At 38.8% G+C, this 20,344-nt stretch overlaps 1 protein-coding gene across 1 annotated transcript in view; it reads right to left on the bottom strand.

The window, feature by feature from the left end:
• onecut2 (one cut homeobox 2) overlaps window positions 1–13,391 on the bottom strand; it is a 28,422-nt gene extending 15,031 nt beyond the window's left edge. The window contains exon 1 of the mRNA XM_077586346.1: window positions 11,881–13,391. Within this exon, the coding sequence (XP_077442472.1) occupies window positions 11,881–13,081 (1,201 nt within the window). The 5' untranslated portion in view covers window positions 13,082–13,391. The remainder of the gene's footprint in view (window positions 1–11,880) is intronic.
• Between the last annotated feature and the right edge of the window lie 6,953 nt (window positions 13,392–20,344).

Raw genomic sequence — 20,344 nt, forward strand, 5'->3', positions numbered from 1 at the left:
AGAAACCTACTGACTGTCTCTCTCTCTCTCTCTCTCTCTCTTTCTCTCTCTCTCTCTCTCTCTCTCTCTCTCTCTCTCTCTCTCACACACACACACACACACACACGCACACACACACACACACACATGCGCACACACAGTTTGTTTTACTATCTTTGTGGAGACATCTCATTGACATAATGCATTTCCTAGCTCCTTCCCCTAACCCCAACCGTCAAAAATTATTGCCTACTGCTATTCCTTACCCTAACCTAAATCATAACCCAATTCAAACCTAAACTCTTAAACCAAGTCTTGACCCTCAAAAAGAGGTCTAAACATGTGGGGCCCAGCAAAATGGCCCCGCATGGACGGGTGGGCCCCACAACTCTGTGAAATCCCTAAATGTTGACCCAACTATGTAACAAACAAACACACACACACACACAATATCTAAATAAAGCAGACCAGAGACAACAAATATTGCTGTTTGGTGTCAGTATCTGAGCGTCAGCTAAGCATTGATCCACTACAGACGCACATCAGCACATTTACAGGCAGCTGAGGCAACAACAGACAAGAACTCATCAAACAACAACCAATCTATTTTTCACTGGATGCTGGTGATTACAGACGCTCCCCTACTTACGAACATTCGAGTTACGAACAACGGTACATACGAACATGTCTGCGCGCATGTCAAAAAATGTTCGGAAAGCGATGCTGTAAGTTAGATTTTTTTATTGCGCACCTTTTTCCGAGTACTGTAGTGCTTCTTTCCGCCGCTAATACCGACGCTTGGCGCTGTGAGAGCTCACCCAGCATTGGAGGCTCAGCAACGTGTCGAGGAGGAGGAAGAAGAAGAAACGCCTGTCGCTCATAGATAAAGCCATCGCACTCTTCGAGCAGCAAGACCCAAATATTGAACGTTGCACAAAGGTTGCAAATCAATTGAATGATGCCATACAGTGCTACCGCATCATTTATGATGAAAAAAGAAGAAAACTGTGCAATCGTAGTTAGATCGCTTCTTTCGGCCAGTTTCTAGTAAATCCTCCAATGAAGATACTCATCAACCCTCATCTTCTTCTCCGCGACCCTCAACTTCTTCCTACATTGAAGTTACGGAGGAGGAAGTAACTTTTGAAGCCCATTCCAGCGACGACGAAGAACCTCTCATGATATAAAATCCTCCTCTTCCTCCTCCTCCTCCTCCATCAAATCCTTAAGCATCGAGTACATCTTCCAAAAGTAAGTTAAACTTCATTTTATTTATCTTATTACGTACATGTACATACTGTGTGTGTCTATCGCTCTCTCTCTCTAACATACGTAGTACAGTACTGTACGTATTCTCTTTAAACATAAATTATAATACAAAATATAGCACTGAAGCAACTTACGAACAAATTCACCTTACGAACGATCGCTCGGAACGTAACTCGTTCGTAAGTTGGGGAGCGTCTGTATATGATTCATCCATTTTCAATATCTCTTGTCCTCATTATGGTTGTGGGGTACATGCTGGACCAAGTTGCCAGCCAATAGCAAGACATAAACACATAGCCATTCACACCTAAGAGACAATTGGTGTAAGTTTTCAATTAGCCTAACACATACGGTTTTTAATGTAGGAGGAAATTTGAGGCACAGGCAAATTCCATACAGTAGGGCCTCAGCTGAGATTCAAACCCTCGACTTTTGACTATTTTTTTACAATGATAATAATAATTTGTTCAAAGAATTGATTTGTACAAAGATTCCGACGGGTTATCCTATTCTGCTGGCATATTTATGAATGAAATACAATGAATCCACCACACACGTCTGGATCGCACCAAATCTGTCTGCACCTTGATAAATCCACCAAAATTGTGTTACACCACCCGCGCCATCATTTAGACCTATTTTTTGTGAGTCTAAAATCGGGTGTACTTTTTGTCACCAAATTGCGAGATGTGCTAGGGGTGTGGCAGCAGCGTCTGCCGGAACGGCCGTAGAGGCACAATGCGTTCCCAGACAAGGCAGATGAGACTTGCCACTAGACTAGGCATGAAAATTATCTACGAAAATAGGACCCCTAAACTCTAATCTTCTGATTATATAATAATTGTTATATCCTTGAATATCGTTAAATATTTTCATACTCAAGGCACTAAATGCTGTTTTGTGTGTAATATTTAATTTTAGCATGATAATAAATTTGATGGGCCTATTTTAACCTCGTGACTGCACAATTTTGTCCAACACAAGGTCAAATACCAAAAGGCAATGAGTTTTATTTGTCCTTTTATTTCTCTCAGTGCTGTTTGTCTTTCACCATAAAGCCTGTCCTGAGACTGACGGCTCCGTGCCGCCTGTCTTTATTCATTACACCTGCAGACAGAGTTATTTCAGCCACGCTGTGACACCAATACTAATGAACCAGAGGGAAGTAGAGGGTGAGACAGAACATTTCTGAATGACAACACAGAAGAGACGGACAAAGCGAAAAATGACGGTTGGCGAGTGATGTCCAAAGTCCTCTACCTATTTATCTACTGTTCGTTTCGATACATCATCAGGAGTCACAGTAGCTACTGAGATTTAATGTCATCAATTCCCACAACCCAGCAGCCAGTTTGGACAGTTTTGTTCAAAAGTTATCATGTCAATCCCGAGTAAAATTTCAATGAATAACATTTGAGCCAATGTAGGTTTTTAAGTTGACAATTTTCATTAGTCCCTCTCTGAATGGTGCTTGGGGGACACCAGGCTCTATAAAAACATGAAAAGAAAATTCATTCATTCCCATTTTTATTTACTCAAAATTGTGAGTGAGGGCCTGACTCACAACCTTCACTATGTTTATACAAAAACTGTTTACGATTAAAATCAGGGCTCAAATTCTTCGAAAAGTGTGTACATTTGGTCTACAAAAGATCTTCATTTCACTTCTGTTGGAGAATTGTCTTCATGTCCCTCCGTTATTCCTTCGCACAGATGTTTGTGTGAATTCTAAAAGCGCTCGGCCTCGATGAGCTCAGAGTACAGATGTCACGTTTGATTTGACCGTCTTAATAAAGCTGAGACAGGACCATTTTCTCCTCTAAACTTGGGTTGCTCTGTTGAGCTGAACAACACTTGTACCACTCCAACACCTCCATCGCGCCATAATTGTTGTTGACAGGGTAAATAAAATAAATCACTACGCAACACCAGTGATATTCTAAGCCACCGTGAATGTTGCAAAGAGTGAGAACAAGCAAGGCAGATGTTTGCACTTTGACCAGAGCAGCTAGAATTATTTTCTGTTTCCCTTTTACTCTAAAGGTGAAAAACCAACAACAGCCACAAAGCAAAGACCTTCAAAGGTCACTTGCTGATGTAGGGGCACAACAGGTCTCCCACTTTATGCGGAGCCGCACAGCAATTTGATCTCTCGTGCTACATCCCACAGTTTGATTGACTGCCGTTTTCTAAAGTCGGTTCTCTGCTGGACAGACTAAAACCTGTCTTTTATCCCCGAGGCTATCAAGAAAGCAGTCAAGGCTGTCATCACAGGTTGGGTGCCAATCAAAGTGTGCATCCTGCAAACACCTCGGCTGCCTTTGCTTTATCCAACGGAGGAGAAGGGCTCCAGTTACAAAAAAAATAATAATAATCTGGTGAAGGTGATGGAAGGCAGTTCTCAAAAGCATGGTAACAAATGTGAAGACATCAGTCAGACACTCTAATGCCATGTTAGTTACAAAAAAAAAAAAAAACAGTAACAACCAGTAAGTAGGATCATGTTTTTAGATTTTTTTTTTTTTGCTTTGATGTTGGAACTTTTAAAAAGTTTTATCCAATGTGGAGTTACTTGCAGGACTTGGCTTGCGATCCACAGAGTAAAAGGGTATCACCATAACCACAACAAATTCTTGCTCGATAGGAACGCATTGAACACATTTCAGTATGAGGATGTTATAATGTAATCTCACATGACGTCCCTCCTGTTTGCTAAAAGCTGAGTTTGAATGTAAACAAACACAGTTACCTAATGGTTGGTGAGTAACACACAGATAAATGTTCCTGTCCCATTGAGCCCTCTTGCTCACTTCACTTTGACTCAATTGACTTCTTCTTACTCACTAAATGAGTAACATGCTCTGGTTGGCGAATTATACATTGTTCATTAGTCTTTTATTAGCAACACATGTCAAGCAAAAGGTAATGAGGATAAAGCCCTACTTCTGGTATCCCACTGAGCGCTGAACTTTTGCGAGGGGTTCCTTCAAGGACTCAACGATTTTTGAGGGATGTTTGCAAACAGTTTTAATGCTCGCTGACAGTTTTTCTTATCTTGGAAATTTGGAACATCCTCAAAATTAGAATATGTTAAAAATATCCTTGCAACAAGAAAAAACATTAAAACTGTTGGTGGAAATCTGGCAAACGTCAGCATTTAACATTCACTACCTTTCGCCCGTCAGTGGGATTCGGGCTAGAATAAAAATGTATTATGTAAGTACAGTATACAGTATTATAGTGGTGTATCAATATTATGAATGTACTAATGACATTACACAATATTTGGGAGGAAAACCCCAATAAAGTATGTCATACAATAGTTTTCTGTAGTTAAAATAAATTTTACTGTATATTAACTCGTTCACTCCCTGCCATTTTCACTGAAGCAACCCCCTTCGCTCCCAGCAGTTTTACTGGATTTTGTCTGATTTTGCAAGGCCCACAGACACGGAACCTACCAAAAGAAAGATTAGTCTTTTCTTTGATAGAACGAATTTCACCCCACTTAAGTGGGTGTGACAATCAGTGGTACTAAAAAAGTGTATTTTTATCTGTTTAAGTTTTGCAGCAATTAGCAATAGAATACAGTATAGCTAAGTTTCATCATTATTCACAAATTTTTAAAACACTGGGGAAATTTGCTCTTTTGCAACATGGCCCTGGTTGATCTCTTATACTCTGCTGCAACCCTTTTTTGTAATAACTACCATTGCTTTAAGCGTTCCCTTCAAGTCAGAGGCTGCATGAAAGAATTCTGTATGCTCTAGCATTAAAAAAAAAAGTATAAATACGTTTTTGGGACCATTACAATATTTAAAATAGAATGTTTAGGGTTTAGTAAACTGTGTTTTCTTCAGATGAGGTGTAGTTTTCCACATCTCAATTAATAATGTGGAATTCTCTTGGGAGACCACAATGACAAGCCTGGCACATTGTTAACTAAACTAAACTAATATTACCGCTACTATACAAATCTAGATCATATTGTGATGTGCTTGCATCTGCAATAACACAATACTATACAACCCAAAATGCTGACATTGGATAAACAATTACGACGTGTTGCAGCTATGTTATGTGCATGTGCTTCAAGTGTATCATGTTGTGGTGGTGTTTGGTAAACAAGAAGTGAAGATTACAATATTTTCTGTCAAATCATCTCAAACTGAAACCCTACAAAGCTCTCACGCCTCCTCCCAGCAGCCTAAAATCCATTATTATGGATCAATAGCAGACGGTGAATATGCAGGAGGTCCAAAGAAGAGAAGCTGAAAACAGAAGCAATCTGTATTCTCACAGTCTGCAACTGTAAGTCCAAATACATACACACAAAAACACAAGGAGAGTAACTGCTGGTAATTGGCGTGCCATAAAGTAGAGTCCAGCTCATTAATAATGCAGTCTACTTGCAACTGGACACGTAAAATGGAAAATATTTAGAGCCTATAATCATTTGGATTTTCAGTACAATTTGACCAAAGCCACTGCACTTAATACTTACACATATTCAAGTCAAGTGTGACATTTCAAAATTCTTATTACACTGCCCCCAAATATTTTCTATTGGAAATATGCAACGGAAGGATGTCAAGCTAGCGTTAACTCGTAGCAAACATGTCACAAAATGCATTTGTACTGAGCTTGCCTATTCTAACACTGATTTGAGGATCGTTTTCTTGTCATCCATAATTCACTTGGAGTCGCAGGCAGCATCCTCCAAGCAAACAATGGGCTCCACACTTCCTCCCCCCTTTTGTTCCCTCCCTCCATTTTGCCTGGTTAACCCGGCTGTGAGGTGAAGAAGAAGTGAAGTGAGCAGACCGAGGAGGGTCACGCCGAGATTCCCATCAATAATTCATCGGGCTGCTGCTGCCTCTGCTCTTGTGTTCAATTCCCCTGACAATCACATAATACCTCCCCCCAAAAGAGAGAACGAGAGGGAGAAACTGATTCAAAAAAGGTAGGAGGAGGCAACGCTTGGGATACATTTCAAGGCCGCACCTTTTGAGCGTTTTTCGACTATAGGAACAGCCCCCATAGGGTCACCTTCAGGAATATATATATATATATATATATATATATATATATATATATATATATATATATATATATATATATATATATATATATATATATATATATATATTTTACAAATTCACAATTTCAGAGCCATTAAAATTGATGGGTGAGACTTCCAAGCACACCAAACTTAATTACAAGCCAATGATTGGAGTTTAATTCACGGGTTCTTTTGCTTATTCTGTATCGGTTTGGCAATCTGTGATTAAAGGCAATCAAAGCAGCACGGGAGTTATTACACAAATGTCGTAACTTTTCAGAACTGGGAAAGTCTTAAAACTGGACTAGACTAAATGTTGAAGATGTCTGTGGACAGAGGTGGCAAATCCAGGTCCAGAAAGTAAAAACCTTGTCACAGTTTGGCTTTAGCCCCAGGTGCTAGCTAGCTCCAATGCTGCTCGTTTAGCTAGCTAGCTAACTAGCATCAATGGCTAAAGCCAAACTGTGGCAGGGTTTTTACTTTCTGGACCTGGATTTGACACTTCTGTCTGTGGATAGTACCACCCAAGCAGCTACTGTACTTTCCAAAAGGTATTTAGCATAGCTGGACAAAAATATATATATATATTAAAAAAATAAGGAGTGTCACATGTTTGTTAGTTAGCAAGCAGGCTACTTTTGGGTTTATAGTAAACTGATGAGCAGGGCTATTCCATTGTGCAGTTCCATTCCATAAATAATTTTATGTGGGATAATAGTAACCACAATTTTGAAGATGTCTTTCAACTTGCACACAGTAGAGCCCTGACAAAGAACGTGTTTCTCCTGATTTAACCTCACCTCAGCTGTTTCCAGTCAGATATCAATACTCAGTATGACCTTTGCTTTGAGAGAAATATTCCCAAAAAGTTGAAGACAATTGCAATGGCGGACACAGTAGATGCAAAGGAATTGGCCTACGATGCTTTCATATAGAACAGTCGGATTGGTATCAAAAAGATTATGAAATGATTCAAAGTGTTTATTCCTTGCAACTGCTACATTTACCACAGCTAATATCCGGGGTGTTGCAGCTAACCTTTGACCTCAGCTCTATAAGCTGGCTGTAGCATTATTGATCTAGGATTTGCAGCTCCCTGTTGACCCATAGCCGTTCGAAAAGCCATATTGGTGAAGAGTGAGTGCAATGAAATAACTATTGTAATCCCTGCACAGCCCCACGCACAGTTTTCACAATAATAGCCACAGCTGGTCACCTCCTTTAACAACATTGAGTCGTAGTGCGTCAGTGGTAGTTCACAATGGAAGAACAAGCTAGTGTTGCTTTATCATTAAACTGAGCACAATGTTTTAAAGCTCCACACATACATATTGTACTGTATTCTTTTTTTCTTTTCTTTTTTTGGAACCACAAACAACATTCTGTGATTGTCACCGAGGAACCAGAATTATTCTTATTGGCCAAGTATGTAAAAAAAAAAAAAGTTGGATATAGCTATGCAAAAAGAGTAATAAGCAGGTGAGTAATAAAGAAGACAGTGTGGATATTTTAGAGGCTATTGGCAATGATTGTCCTATTTATTGACCATCTCCGCACTTTGCTTTTTAGCCATAGGTACTGTAAATACTAATTTTTGATTGGCTGTTACATATGCAACATTGCATCACTGTTCCCTTTTGATTCAAAATTTGAATCACAGGAAAACTGGTTGCTGATGGTTGGCAAGTCAACTAGTTGCTCAGTCAATTTTGGTCGCATCGTTTGGTGTGTGGCCAGCTTTAGCGTCGAAATGGCAAGCACCCAATCACAAACTAAGACTGCAAAGCATCTATATTACAGTTAGTGAAATCCAAATCTTCTTTAACAAAAGATAACAAGCCTTTTAAATATGGCTGTCAGGCGATTACATTTTTTTATCTTAATTAATCGCATGACTTCAATAGTTAACTCATGATTAATCGCAAATTTTATATCTGTTCTAAATGTACAATAATGTTTTTTTTCCCTACATTTTCATACTCTTAACAAAGTGGAAAAAATGTTAAACAGAAATATGGCTGCATCTTTTAGTCATTGATACAGTAATTTAATAGTAATTCATAGAATTGAGTTAAAATTATAACGATGTACTGTAATGTAAAAAACGAGTGTGACAGTGATTTGTGTTGAGGTCATTTTTCTTCCACTAGATGGCATAATTGCACTTGTAAGACGTTGGTGACAGCTCAGTGCATGTTTCTTTTCATATTAAGAGCTATCTAATCTTTAACATGAAGTAACTTGTGAAATTCTGCACATTTTTAAAATTGCAAAATACAACTTGACCCCGCTCGCCACAAATATATGCATTATTATTAAATTTATTACTGCTAAATTTTGATGTGGACGTGTCTGCTGTGTTGTCACTAGAAATCCCCCAGTACAGGCTTTCAAAGTAAGGGGCGGTCATTAATCACGCGTTAAAAAAATTTGTGTCCTTAACTCATTCACTGCCATTGACGGCTATAGACGTCAAAAATTAATTTTAACTATTTCTGTTAGTTAAACATTTTTTTTCCACTTTTGTTAACAAGAGTATTTTTTTATTGTACATTTAGAACAGATATAAAATGTGTGATTAATCGTGAGTTAACTATTGAAGTCATTCGATTAATTACAATTAAAAATTATAATCGCCTGACGCGACTTAAAGTAGGGCTGGGCAATAAATCGAATTAATTTGATACATCGTCATTTTAAAAAATCGAATCGTTGGAAAATTTCTAAATCGTGAAATCGAATTTTGTCTTTTGGATTATTAAAAGCTGTTGTTCTTATGTTATGTTAACAGTCAAATGTTTTTGTGGCAGAATGCTGGATGGGTGATTTACAAGACATGTTTACAATAGCTACCAATTACTTAATTGTGTCATTTAAGAAAAAATTATGAATGTTAAGTTTATGTCAAAACTAATTTATAATCAGTGTACATTATTGTTGGTTGAACACTTCACACATGAATTATTTTTTAACAAGTGAGACCTTTAAATCAATGTTTGTTGGGTTTATTATGGATCCTGAATGTCTGTAAAAATCGAGATTTTATTTTTTGCCTATTTCGCCCAGCTCTACCTTAAAGGAACTTTAAATTAACACTAATTTTGACACCCCTAATTTTAATATGGGGATTATGTTATAAGGCTGTATTCTATCTCGCTCCTTTGTTTACACTATCCATGAAAATGGCAGCTGGTTGCAATCTACCATTTTTTAGTTTACTTATGGTGTCATTCACCTGGCGGCTTTTTGGAGTTTGGAAAATGTGTCTGGGAAAATACTGCTTGTGACAATGACGATCACATACAATTACTGTTTGATACTGACAATTACTGATGATAAAGCAAAACTCCAAGAGTGAATTTTAGACGTTGAACATAAGCACACCAAGCATGTTGCTTAAGTCAGACAGTGTGGAAAGCGAAGCTCCACAAGACAGCAGAAGCAGGATGCGGTTCAGTGTGCGTCTGCGTGCTACCATTTTACAACACACATAGAATGAAAGCGCCTCGCCCGCCCCTCCGCACCCCAACCCCCTCCTTCACTCAAGGCATTTCCTGTTAATCTATATAATCAAACAACAGCCGTCAAAACTAAGCAGCCCCTGCCACAGGGTCGATAGACAGAAATCAAGGAATCAAAGGACAGTGCAATTGTGCAGAGATAATCTCATCTGTCAGATCTTGAGCGCAAACTGCTTATAGACACATTTGAAAGAGGAGGAGAAAAAAAGTAGAGACTATCACTCGGTCGTCTTTGTTGCTTGATTTTGAACAGAATTTCATATATTTATCTCCAATTTTTAAAGCACAAATTTGCACCAAACTATTCTGCCGGTCACGATGATTGATTGATTTTCTTCTTTAACTTTAAAATGGTCATGATTTAAAATCAAAAGTAGAACATTGTGTTCATGATAAACAGCTCAACAACAATTTCAGCCACAATCCTAAAAACTTCAGTGTTTTGAAACCTTGGTTAGTATTATAAAATTGTATAAATAGACTTTGATATTTCACCATGAAATTTTATTAATAAAGAAAAAATCTTCAAAATTGGACTGAGAGAACAAACGTGTTTGTTGTCAGTCTATTTGAGAAAACCACCAATAAAAAGAGTAAAATTAATAGGAGTAGCCTACACATAAATCTAATTGAATAAATGCAATTTTTGTTATCCAAATCAAATCTAGCAGCACTACAATACAAAGCAATCTAAAATAAATTCCATCGCTCATTGTTTCAGATTTAATAACACGCCTTATTTAAACAGTTTTGGATTTAAGTACCATGCACACTGTTTACTTATACAAGACATCATTTTTTAACCTGCTGCTTGCTACCAAAACAGTAACTTCATTTGAAAATCAAGATCTTTTTAGAGTGTTAGATTTTAACAAAATTTTCCATCCTAACTAAGATTGAAAGTTATATTTTACTGTAGTACATTATAAGAATTACAACCACCAACAACTTGAAATAAAACACTTATTCCCCTCTCATTTCTTTTTTTTATTTTTGGGATTTTTATGATGAACTACTTTTTCATAATAAGCTTTATTACTGAATGCATTCTGTATTATCCATAGCTCTAATTCAAATATTTAGATCTTTATTGTTTATCTGTTAGTTTTTTTGTTGCTTTCTTTAATTTTGCTTTTAGTGATTGGTACGTCTCCCTTTAAAAACAACAACAAAACACTGCTCTTCAATGAGTGAAGAGCTCAAAGAGAAGAATAAAATGAAAATACATTTTGTATTCACTAATCCTGCGCTATAGATTTGTCGCTACAAAAAAAAAAAAAAAGTGCCGTTTTGAAGAGAAAGGTGAAATGAACCTTGCCTTAACTGAGTGGCCATAAGAAAAGTGCTTGTACAGCACAACTAAACCTCAGCAGTATCACTCAAGCCTCCTTTTGGTGCAATTTACCACCGCAATCATGTCTCTCCAACAACACCTTTAAAAAAAAAAAAAAAAAACACCTGAACCTTTTGTAAGGCCCCTGCTGCTGAGGCTGTCCCCTGCAGACAATGAGGAATTGTTGGGACACAAACCAGGTTCCTCACTAGAGGGGGCCCCAGACCCACTCAAGTGACAACCTTTCTGTCACAACCTCCTGAGCCCCTCAAGCAAGCTGAATTTGTTTAGGTACCATCCCCATTCTTTCTTTCTTTTTATCTATCTATCCATCTATCAAGCACGACTAATTTCTTATAATAAGCAAAACATCGCATGAACGTTACTCATTAACACCAACTGTTGTTCGCTGTAATTTAATGCAAGAGTGTGCGTGAGAACATTGTGTTTGGAGGGAAATCCTCTGACCTGGTCATTCCCCATCGATCTCCTTATTTGTTGATCAATAATGGTAAACATAATGCCATGTGATTCCAAATAAACTTCATGAGGTCCACTTGATCGTTCATTTTTTCTCAGTGGCGACAGGGGTAGTATATTTTGAACTAAAATCAGACAAATATGGCGACTGTGTTTTAGTGGTAAGGGGGGAAAAAATCTGCATAGTGGATTTATGTTTTAAGTTAATGCGCACAGTAAATGAAGATGTGAGTTACCTGCCAGTCTGAGTGTCGACATCCTCTGAAATTCAGGCTCCTGCAACCACTTCCACATCCGCCTGAAGGTCTCCCGGCCTGACTTTAGTTTACTCCAGGGTTTGGGGTTCCTCAGCAGGTCCGACAGGGTGCCCTGGGAGCGGCACAGGACTCTCTGGGCGAAGATGGCTTGAGGAATGCTGTACCTCTTCAACTCAGCCGTGATCCTCTGCGCCACTTCCTTGGTGTTGATCTCTTCCAGCTGCCCCGAACTGTTCCCCCCCAGCGTCCCCGAGGAGGAGGGCGGTCTTTCCCTGGTGGAAGCCAACACGGGCCCGTGGGATGGAGAGTGGAGATGAGGGTGGGGGTGCTGTCCAGCAGACGAAACGGGATGTCCCGGGTGGTGCATACCGTTCAGGTGCGGCATCATCCCGCTCGCCGGGCCAGCGAGGCCTCGGTGCTGGTGGTGGTCCCCCCTGGTGAGCATGGAGGCGGTGGGGTCGAAATTGAGCATCTTGTCGTGGCCTCCGTGCGTCGTGGTGCCGTAGTTGTGGAGACCCTGCTGAGTGTTGTGGAGGGAGCCCAGGCCGTTACCGAGCACCGGGGATAGACTCTGACCCATCCCGGACATGGGATCCTTGTGGTAGGGGTTGTAAAGGTTGTTCATGCCTGGTAGCCCACGCTCGTCCCGCATCAGGGTGAAGCTCCCGCTCACGTTACCGGAAAGCCGCTGGTGATGGTGGTGGTGGTGGTGATGGAACTTGTCCGACACGGTGGAGATGGGGGGGAGCGGCTGCAGCGGGGTTAAGGTGGTGTAAGTGCCGCTCATCCCCATCCCGGTAGAGGACGTGTCGCAGGGCACGCTCATGGCGTGGTGCAGCGGCAGGGACAGATCCGGACGGTACTCCCCGCTGCCGTCCAGTATGGTGGCCATGCCGGACACCATGGCCGAGCGGGATGATGCGGCAGCGGCGGCCAGGTCCTGGTGTATCCGCAGGGCAGCCGCTGCCGCCGCCCCGTGGCCCCCCACCGCCCCCGAAGAGCTCCCGCGGCCGTGGTGAGGGCTGTGGCCGCTCATCAGCTCCACGTCAGGAGCCATGGAGCTTACCGCCACCCCGCCGTGGAGGCTGCCGATGCCGTCCATTGTCATGTCCGTGTTCATGGCGTAAACGTCCAGATCCTTGGCCAGGCATCGATAGGCGTTAGTGTAGGCAGTCTTCATTCATCTGTCGTCAGTCCATCAGGTCGAGCGGAAATATTTCTCCTTCTTCTCCTCCTTCCTCTCTCCTCTTCTACCCCCTGATGCGCCGGGATGGGTCAGTAGTCGTATCCCCCCTTTTCCTTCACTTCCTCGTCTGTTTCCCCGTGCCCCGATGGCCTCTCCACTCTTCTCTCTTTGTGTTTGTTCCCCGTTGGGTGCACATCCGAATTGTGTTGAACTCGATCATACGGGCCTGTGCGGTGGCTCCCCCATGTCCAGCCCTCTCCTCCTCCTGTGTTGCTCTGCTCCTCAGACGGGAGCTGTCCACGGTCCCCTAGTGGACCGCTCAACCCAACATGCTGCCGAAGGGAGGGGTGGAAAAGAGCGATCGCGTAAATGGGGCGGCACCCTCTTTGACTGATTGAGTGTTTAACCAATCAGGGTACGCACTGGGACGTAGTGGGCGGGATGAGCGATATCTCCAGTCGATGCAACATTGTCATCACTGTAACCAACTTCCCCCTTTAGGTAGTGCACATTAAATATATAGAAACTAAGCATTCTATTTTGTTATTCACATTCACACATTAAATATTTTTATTATATTTAAATTGTATGCTTATCCACATTAGGCACATCATGTTTGTTCTATCCAGCTAGCATTCAGCATGCTGAAAAACTACACTCTTGTCACACCTAAACCAGTGGTGTCCAAACTATGGCCCAGGAACTATTTGCGGCCAATCGTGCATTTTTCAGCAGCACGTGGCATATAATAAAAATGAAACTTGACATGCCTGACAAGGCTGGTAAAAAAATAAATAAAAGTGGAGGTAAGTGAGAAGGTAAGGTGTCGAATAAATAAATAGATGCCACTACTACTACTACTACTACGACTACTAATAGTAAAGTGGTTAGAGCTTAGATACATATAAACCATTTAAAACTTAAATAATAACACAATTTCTCTTCAAGATCGACATTATGGTGAATAAAAATAATTCAATTTTAGAAGCATTGTTTCTTCCACTTTCTGCTCTGTCAGGGTCCAATTTAAAAAAAATCTTGAAAATCCTCAAACTATTTGCCTTAAAAAAAAAAGCTGTTATCTAGCAGCTTTTCAAATTGATTAGAAAACAAACAATGTATAATTGTTTGATTGATTGATTGAATGATTGATTTCAGTGTGTTTAACAAAGTCAAAGAATTTTAAAAGGCCCTTGTATCCTTCCATTGTTCTGTATGCGGTTTCAAATGAAAAAGTTTGGACACCCCCGCACTAAACAATATATGATCATTTACAAGAGCTGTAGAAAAATCCTGCCTTACAAGGAAAACAATGCTTACAGTGGCAAGGAACTGCATTGCAACATGGGCATTTCTAATATTTGCATTCAGGACGTATTCATTATCTTAAGTCACCCTAAAAGTTAAAACACCTTTCACATCAATTACACAGTGAGCAAACGACAGCCATTAATAACAAAACAAACCGGTAAATACCTTAGTGACAGCGTCAGTCAAAACTTATTGTCTTTGCAAAGGCAGACATTTTAACATAGCTCTTTCTCTATCCCAATGTGTAGGCCTAAGATTAGTGTACAGTACTGTATATACAACATTTGTTATTAGATATTATATTATTAAAAAGCAAACTATAGGGAGAATTGTAAAAAATAAAAATAAAAGAATGACCTGCAGTTGAGGAATTTCAGTATATGCATGTACAATATACGTAGTGATACTGTAAAGTATATGATAGGGCTAACAAACCTCTGGTAGGATCACACACACAGACACACTCGCACACAATAATCTGCAAGTTTTTTTTTTTTGTAATAGGCTGAGGGGTGCTGTTTGTCTCGGCTGTTGCTGCAGCTGCCAGGGAACAATTTGCCCACAGGGATCATTAAAATTTGATCTCATCTTAGCTCTTACCTCATCACCCTCTGCCTCTGATTGTTAAGATAAAGGTGGCAGGAAGTAGCAAGTGATAAAACCAGCCTCGAACCAATATTCTTTAAAAGCTGTCACATTCCTTTTGTGCTTTTTACATGTGATATCTTAAAACACAAACGGTTAAATCAAAACGAAGATGTCATGTTTGAGTGCCCTCCAAAACTGCTTTATAAAATAAATGAATTCTTATTATTTTTTTTAAATAAAAAAAATTCTGTAGTTGAATGTTACATTGAAACCAACAATTGACAGAACAGTAAATTGATGAATGCAGATGTAAACGTAATCCCTGATGAAGATGAAGTACTTTGAGTTGGATGTTTTGAGCAGTTAACACACTGGCGGTGTTAAGTGCAAACTGCTGCCGTGTAAATGGTGAGCATGGGGATGTTATTGACAGTCTCGGGGTGGATGGATGAGTGTGGGAGCTGCAATGAAAGAGCATTATGGCCTGTAGCCTGTTTACTGCACAATTCATTACACTTCCAAGGACAAATGAGAGCGAAAGAACTGTTGCCCCAGCTCGCCTTCTGTCATTCAGCCATCAGCGAAGCGTAACGTGAAATTATCATCAATGATCAAAAAAAGTTTTTCTTACCATACAAATGAGTATCTTACCATATTAACAATTTTTCAGAAAATGCAGTGTTTAAGATTGTGACAAGTTTTAGTGGGAAAAAAACTTTTTTTTTTAATGAAATGCTACCTTTTCCAAACAGTTTCCTTCCAAGATGGGCTTTATGAAACTGTTTTGAGAACTAATCCATCTGGCCTGTGAGATTAAGATGCCCCCCAAACTAAAGCTTTCCATGCAAAGCATCGCCCACAGAGATCAACAGATAATCAATGCGAGTCACTAAAACTAATAAGATAAAATGTTGAACGTTACAGTGGAAAAAAAAGAAAAAAAAGAAAATTCTGTTGTGGCTCAAGAAAAAAAATTACTTGATGGCTCACATTCATTTTAACTATGCAATTACGCATGTAATTACCGCTAAACACACTGCTCATCTCTACACTGACAACAAATGGTTTAATTGGATGCACTGTATCTATTTGGTTGTGAACTCTATCTTTAATCTCCACCAATTTTTGCTGCTCTTTCAGTCCATCTTCTTGCAAATTGTCACTGACTGTAAAAAAAAAATACCCCTATAAAATGTACTGGGCTTGGGTGATAAGAAGGATGATGAGGAGACTTAAAAAAGACAAGATGGAGGAGGAGCAGGCTGGGTAGTTGGGCAGATGTTGCTTTGTTTAAAGACTGTTGGGTAATTAAGGGCAGAGGAACAGAAGCCTGACCCATTTTCTTCTTTTGATCAGCTGTCAGAGGGACAGGCAGGGGGTCCGCTGAGGGACAACCTGTCTATTTCCTCTTCAAAAGTTTTGTCTTGCTTGCAGACCAAAGAGGGCTGCAATGTTTCACGTTCATTCAAAACGTAAGGACCAGTATAAAGATGTTGAGGATGTGGGGAGAACTGTAAGAGGACCGTGGCTGATTACAAAGTGGGCAGAAATTGAAGAGGAAGACTGCATGTAGGTAAAAGATCTCACGGCAGATATAAGGCAAAAGCTGCAAAGTGGGTGGAGTTCTGATGCACGTCGGGGCTGTAAAGTGGGCTTGTAGAAGGCCCAAGGATGAGGAGGTGAGGAAGAGCAGATGTTTTGGGAGGAAGAAGAGGCCGGGAAAGATGTGGCAGAGGAGGAAAGATTGTTTGGATTACACAGTCGCATAAATCATCAACACTGCTGGGAGTCATGTTTATTATTTGACCTGTACTCTTAAATTGTATTAACACTGTGCAGTGTTCGCCAGTGTTCATTTTTTACTAAATTTTCAGTTAATATTTATTTTGAAATTTTAACACTGAGGAAAGAGTTAAACACCAATTCTGATGAGGACCAAATACACTCAGACATGGTGTTAAATTAACAAAGCAACCCTGATGCCTGAAAGTGAACACAATCAATTTGCATTCAACGTTGAGAGGCTTCATTCTCCACGAACAAGAAATATAAAAGTAGTTTTCTTTTCGAAAACCAAAAAACACAATAAAGTGTCACCATTTTTTTGTGTTTTGATAGAACACATTCTCCACTACCCATAATAAACAAACAGTGCAGTCTTGTTGTCTTGTGTCGTCCCCTGTAAAGTATGAACCAACTAATTTAGCTAATAGCTAACTAATTTTTAAAAAAATTTTTTTTTACACACATTACGCTCATTATTGTTTTTTTTCTCTCTTTCTTCCTTTTTCTCTTTTTTTCTGGAAGTATGAACCAGGAATTTGTAAGCTAACTAATTTTTTTTAATTATTTTTTTTTTTACACACATTACGCTCATTATTGTTTCTTTTAATACGGTTAGGTTATAACAAGAATTTAATATGAAATGGTTCAATGGTATTGCATTACACAAATATGACAGACAAACAGATAAATGCATTTTCTGAAAATAGCTGCATGCATATAATATTGTGTTTTGCCACAAAAAACAATGTCATTATTTTGATGCTATGGTTTGTCATGTATACGAAAAAATTAATGTATGCTTTCCAAACTATTTTCTACTAGCTAATTCTACTACATTCTCATGAAAACATTCTGTTTGTAGTGAGTTTTGACATGCATATACGTTGTAGCGGTATTGGTGGCGTATGTGTAACTAAATCACATGACACGACACGGCAAGAAAAGCGAGTTTTTTTGCTGTTTTTTAAGCAAGTCTTCAAAACAAATGGGCTGTACTTTTTGGATATGTTTTTTTTTTATTGTCACTTGAAGTCATCCATTTGGTTATAGAGTAGCTTTTGCCCAGTTGAACAGTTGGATTGTAATTCAAATATAAAACAGTAGATTGAGAAAATAAATAGTTTTTAGAAGTTCAATACATTTTATAACAATGTTTTAATCATTTGTTTAACCCCCCGGTGTAATACTAGTGTTTTAAAAAATCTCACTTTTTTTTGTAACTGGAATCATTCATACTTTTCCATTATTTCCGTTTTTGTGTTGGTGGTCTGTGGGAAATCGCATGGCTCTGCTGCCTTGCTATAGTGAGGAATGTCATTTTTAAGTTAGCAAATATGGACCACTGGATAGTGCTGGAGTCATTGGATATGGAAGTCAATGTTTGGTCACTTTGTTGCTACTTGCAGACAGACACAAAGGCAGATTAGCTGGCTGACTGTTGAGATAATCAATAGCCTGTTTATTTACACTCTTTGGAGTCATGTTGCTCAACCACAGATGCAGAAAAAACACGAAATCTGGGTAACATTGCGATTGTAAGCGGTCACAATTATAGATTTAATTAAGCCTTTTGATTGATAACCACCTGAATCACTTAACACTACTGTGACTAGCATGTTTAAAAAAAAGATTTAAAAAAAAAAGATTTAAAAAAAAAGAAGAAAAAAAAAAGAAGAGAGACAGAGTTCGTGTGCGTCCTGGTGAGTTTGGCATCTTGTAAAATACGAATAAAACTGCCGAACGATCGGACATTTTATCCACCACTCTGTGCGCTCTCTCTCTTTTTCTGTGTCCGTGTCTCTCTGTCCCGGGCCATCTGCTGTGTCCTGAGCAGCAGTATTGATCTGCAGCTTTGTGCTGGAGACCACATGCTAATCTATATAGCGTTAGTGACAAACCCCGCTCGGCTTTGCCTCGCATCTGTCCCACTGACTCTCTCTCTCTCTCTCTCTCTCCTCTTTTCTCCAAATATAACCAGTGTCATCCTCCCTCTCTGAATCGCTACCTCTCGATCCTTCTCTCCCTCAATGACCGAGCATTTTTTTGGGGATGAGGGAGCCATCTGTCCGCCAGTAAACTCATCTTCCTCCTCCTCCTGCAGTGGTTGGGTTCTGCATGGTGAGTCCTGTTCCATGTGTTGTGCTTTTGACGGCAGCCATTTTCAGTCTCAGACTCAAGAGGTGCCCAAAAATGAGAAATAGTTGCAAACAGCTGCGTGTAACATCATTTACAGCTTTTCACAGAGTGGAACTTAAATTGTAGATTTTGAGAATATTACACCTCAATATACAATCTACACAATTATTGACGTAAACAAAATGTAAATAAAATACAATTTTCTTATACATAATTTTATGTTGGAGTGCCTTTTTAAATTTAAATATATAAAATAAAAACTATGTTACATGAATTATAGAACAGAAATAAACTACATAACATGTTAAGAGTGTAAATATATTTCGTATGTGTCTGTTGTCATTTTCATCTGGGAACTGTCATATACAACATTTAATGCATATCGTTTTTTTTTTAAAGAAACATTTCAATATTTACAGTATGCTATAAGTAACAAAATTATTCACTAACTAAATAAATGACAACATCCAGTTATATAGAGTGATGTCCATTACACAGCATATAAAGTACTAGTATATTTTTATATTTAAAGAGTCAAAATTTAAAAACACATTATTGATGTATAAAAAGGTAATAGATAATTTTTTTAATGTGTGAATATACAGTATAAAGAACCACAAATATACCAGCGTTACACACTCTATATAAATAAAGCAGTATGTGTTTTTAGAATCATTTTAATATAAATATAAAGTACAAATAACAAAAATACACATGAAAAAATACGTAACAAAAATACAGCGATTAAATACGTTGACTGGCTAAATAATGATAACAAGCTGTACTTGCAGTGCAAGCATGCATTAGCCATGTCAAATTTGATATGTTCATAGAGTCCAAATCTACATGCAAATATTTGATGTTTAAAAATGTCATAATTTTTTTAAAACATTGAAATGTGCAGACACTGACTAACTAAATAAAATGTAGCTGGGTATGTTATGCTGCGGATGATGCAATACACTGTACAGAATACAGATATAGGCTATTTGTCCATTTGTATATGCACACATATTCTACATAAACACACGTATATATTGTATGTATAAAAAAAAATTGTTCTTAAGAAAGGTTAAAGCATATGAAGAAACATTGTAGTTTCTGACTAAATTAATAAAGTTCAGTAAAGCGTGATTTTCAATTGTCAATATTACATACAGTATTACCATAACATAATTTATGAATGATCAACAAGTCCCAATCTGCAAACACATGTTTTAATTATGAAAAGGTAATAATCTTTTATTGAAAAATACGTAAATAAAAAACAACTAAGTCTATGCATAATAAATCTTATTTTTAGGTACATACATGGTAAACTAACGTTTTTTAAACCGACTGAACTCACTGATATTATGAAATGTAAATACAGTATGTACATGTTCGTGTTCAGTGAAGTGGCGACAAATCTATTATTTACAACACACACACACACAC

The sequence above is a fragment of the Vanacampus margaritifer genome, chromosome 14 (assembly GCF_051991255.1).
Source record: "Vanacampus margaritifer isolate UIUO_Vmar chromosome 14, RoL_Vmar_1.0, whole genome shotgun sequence".
Lineage (NCBI taxonomy): Eukaryota > Metazoa > Chordata > Actinopteri > Syngnathiformes > Syngnathidae > Vanacampus > Vanacampus margaritifer.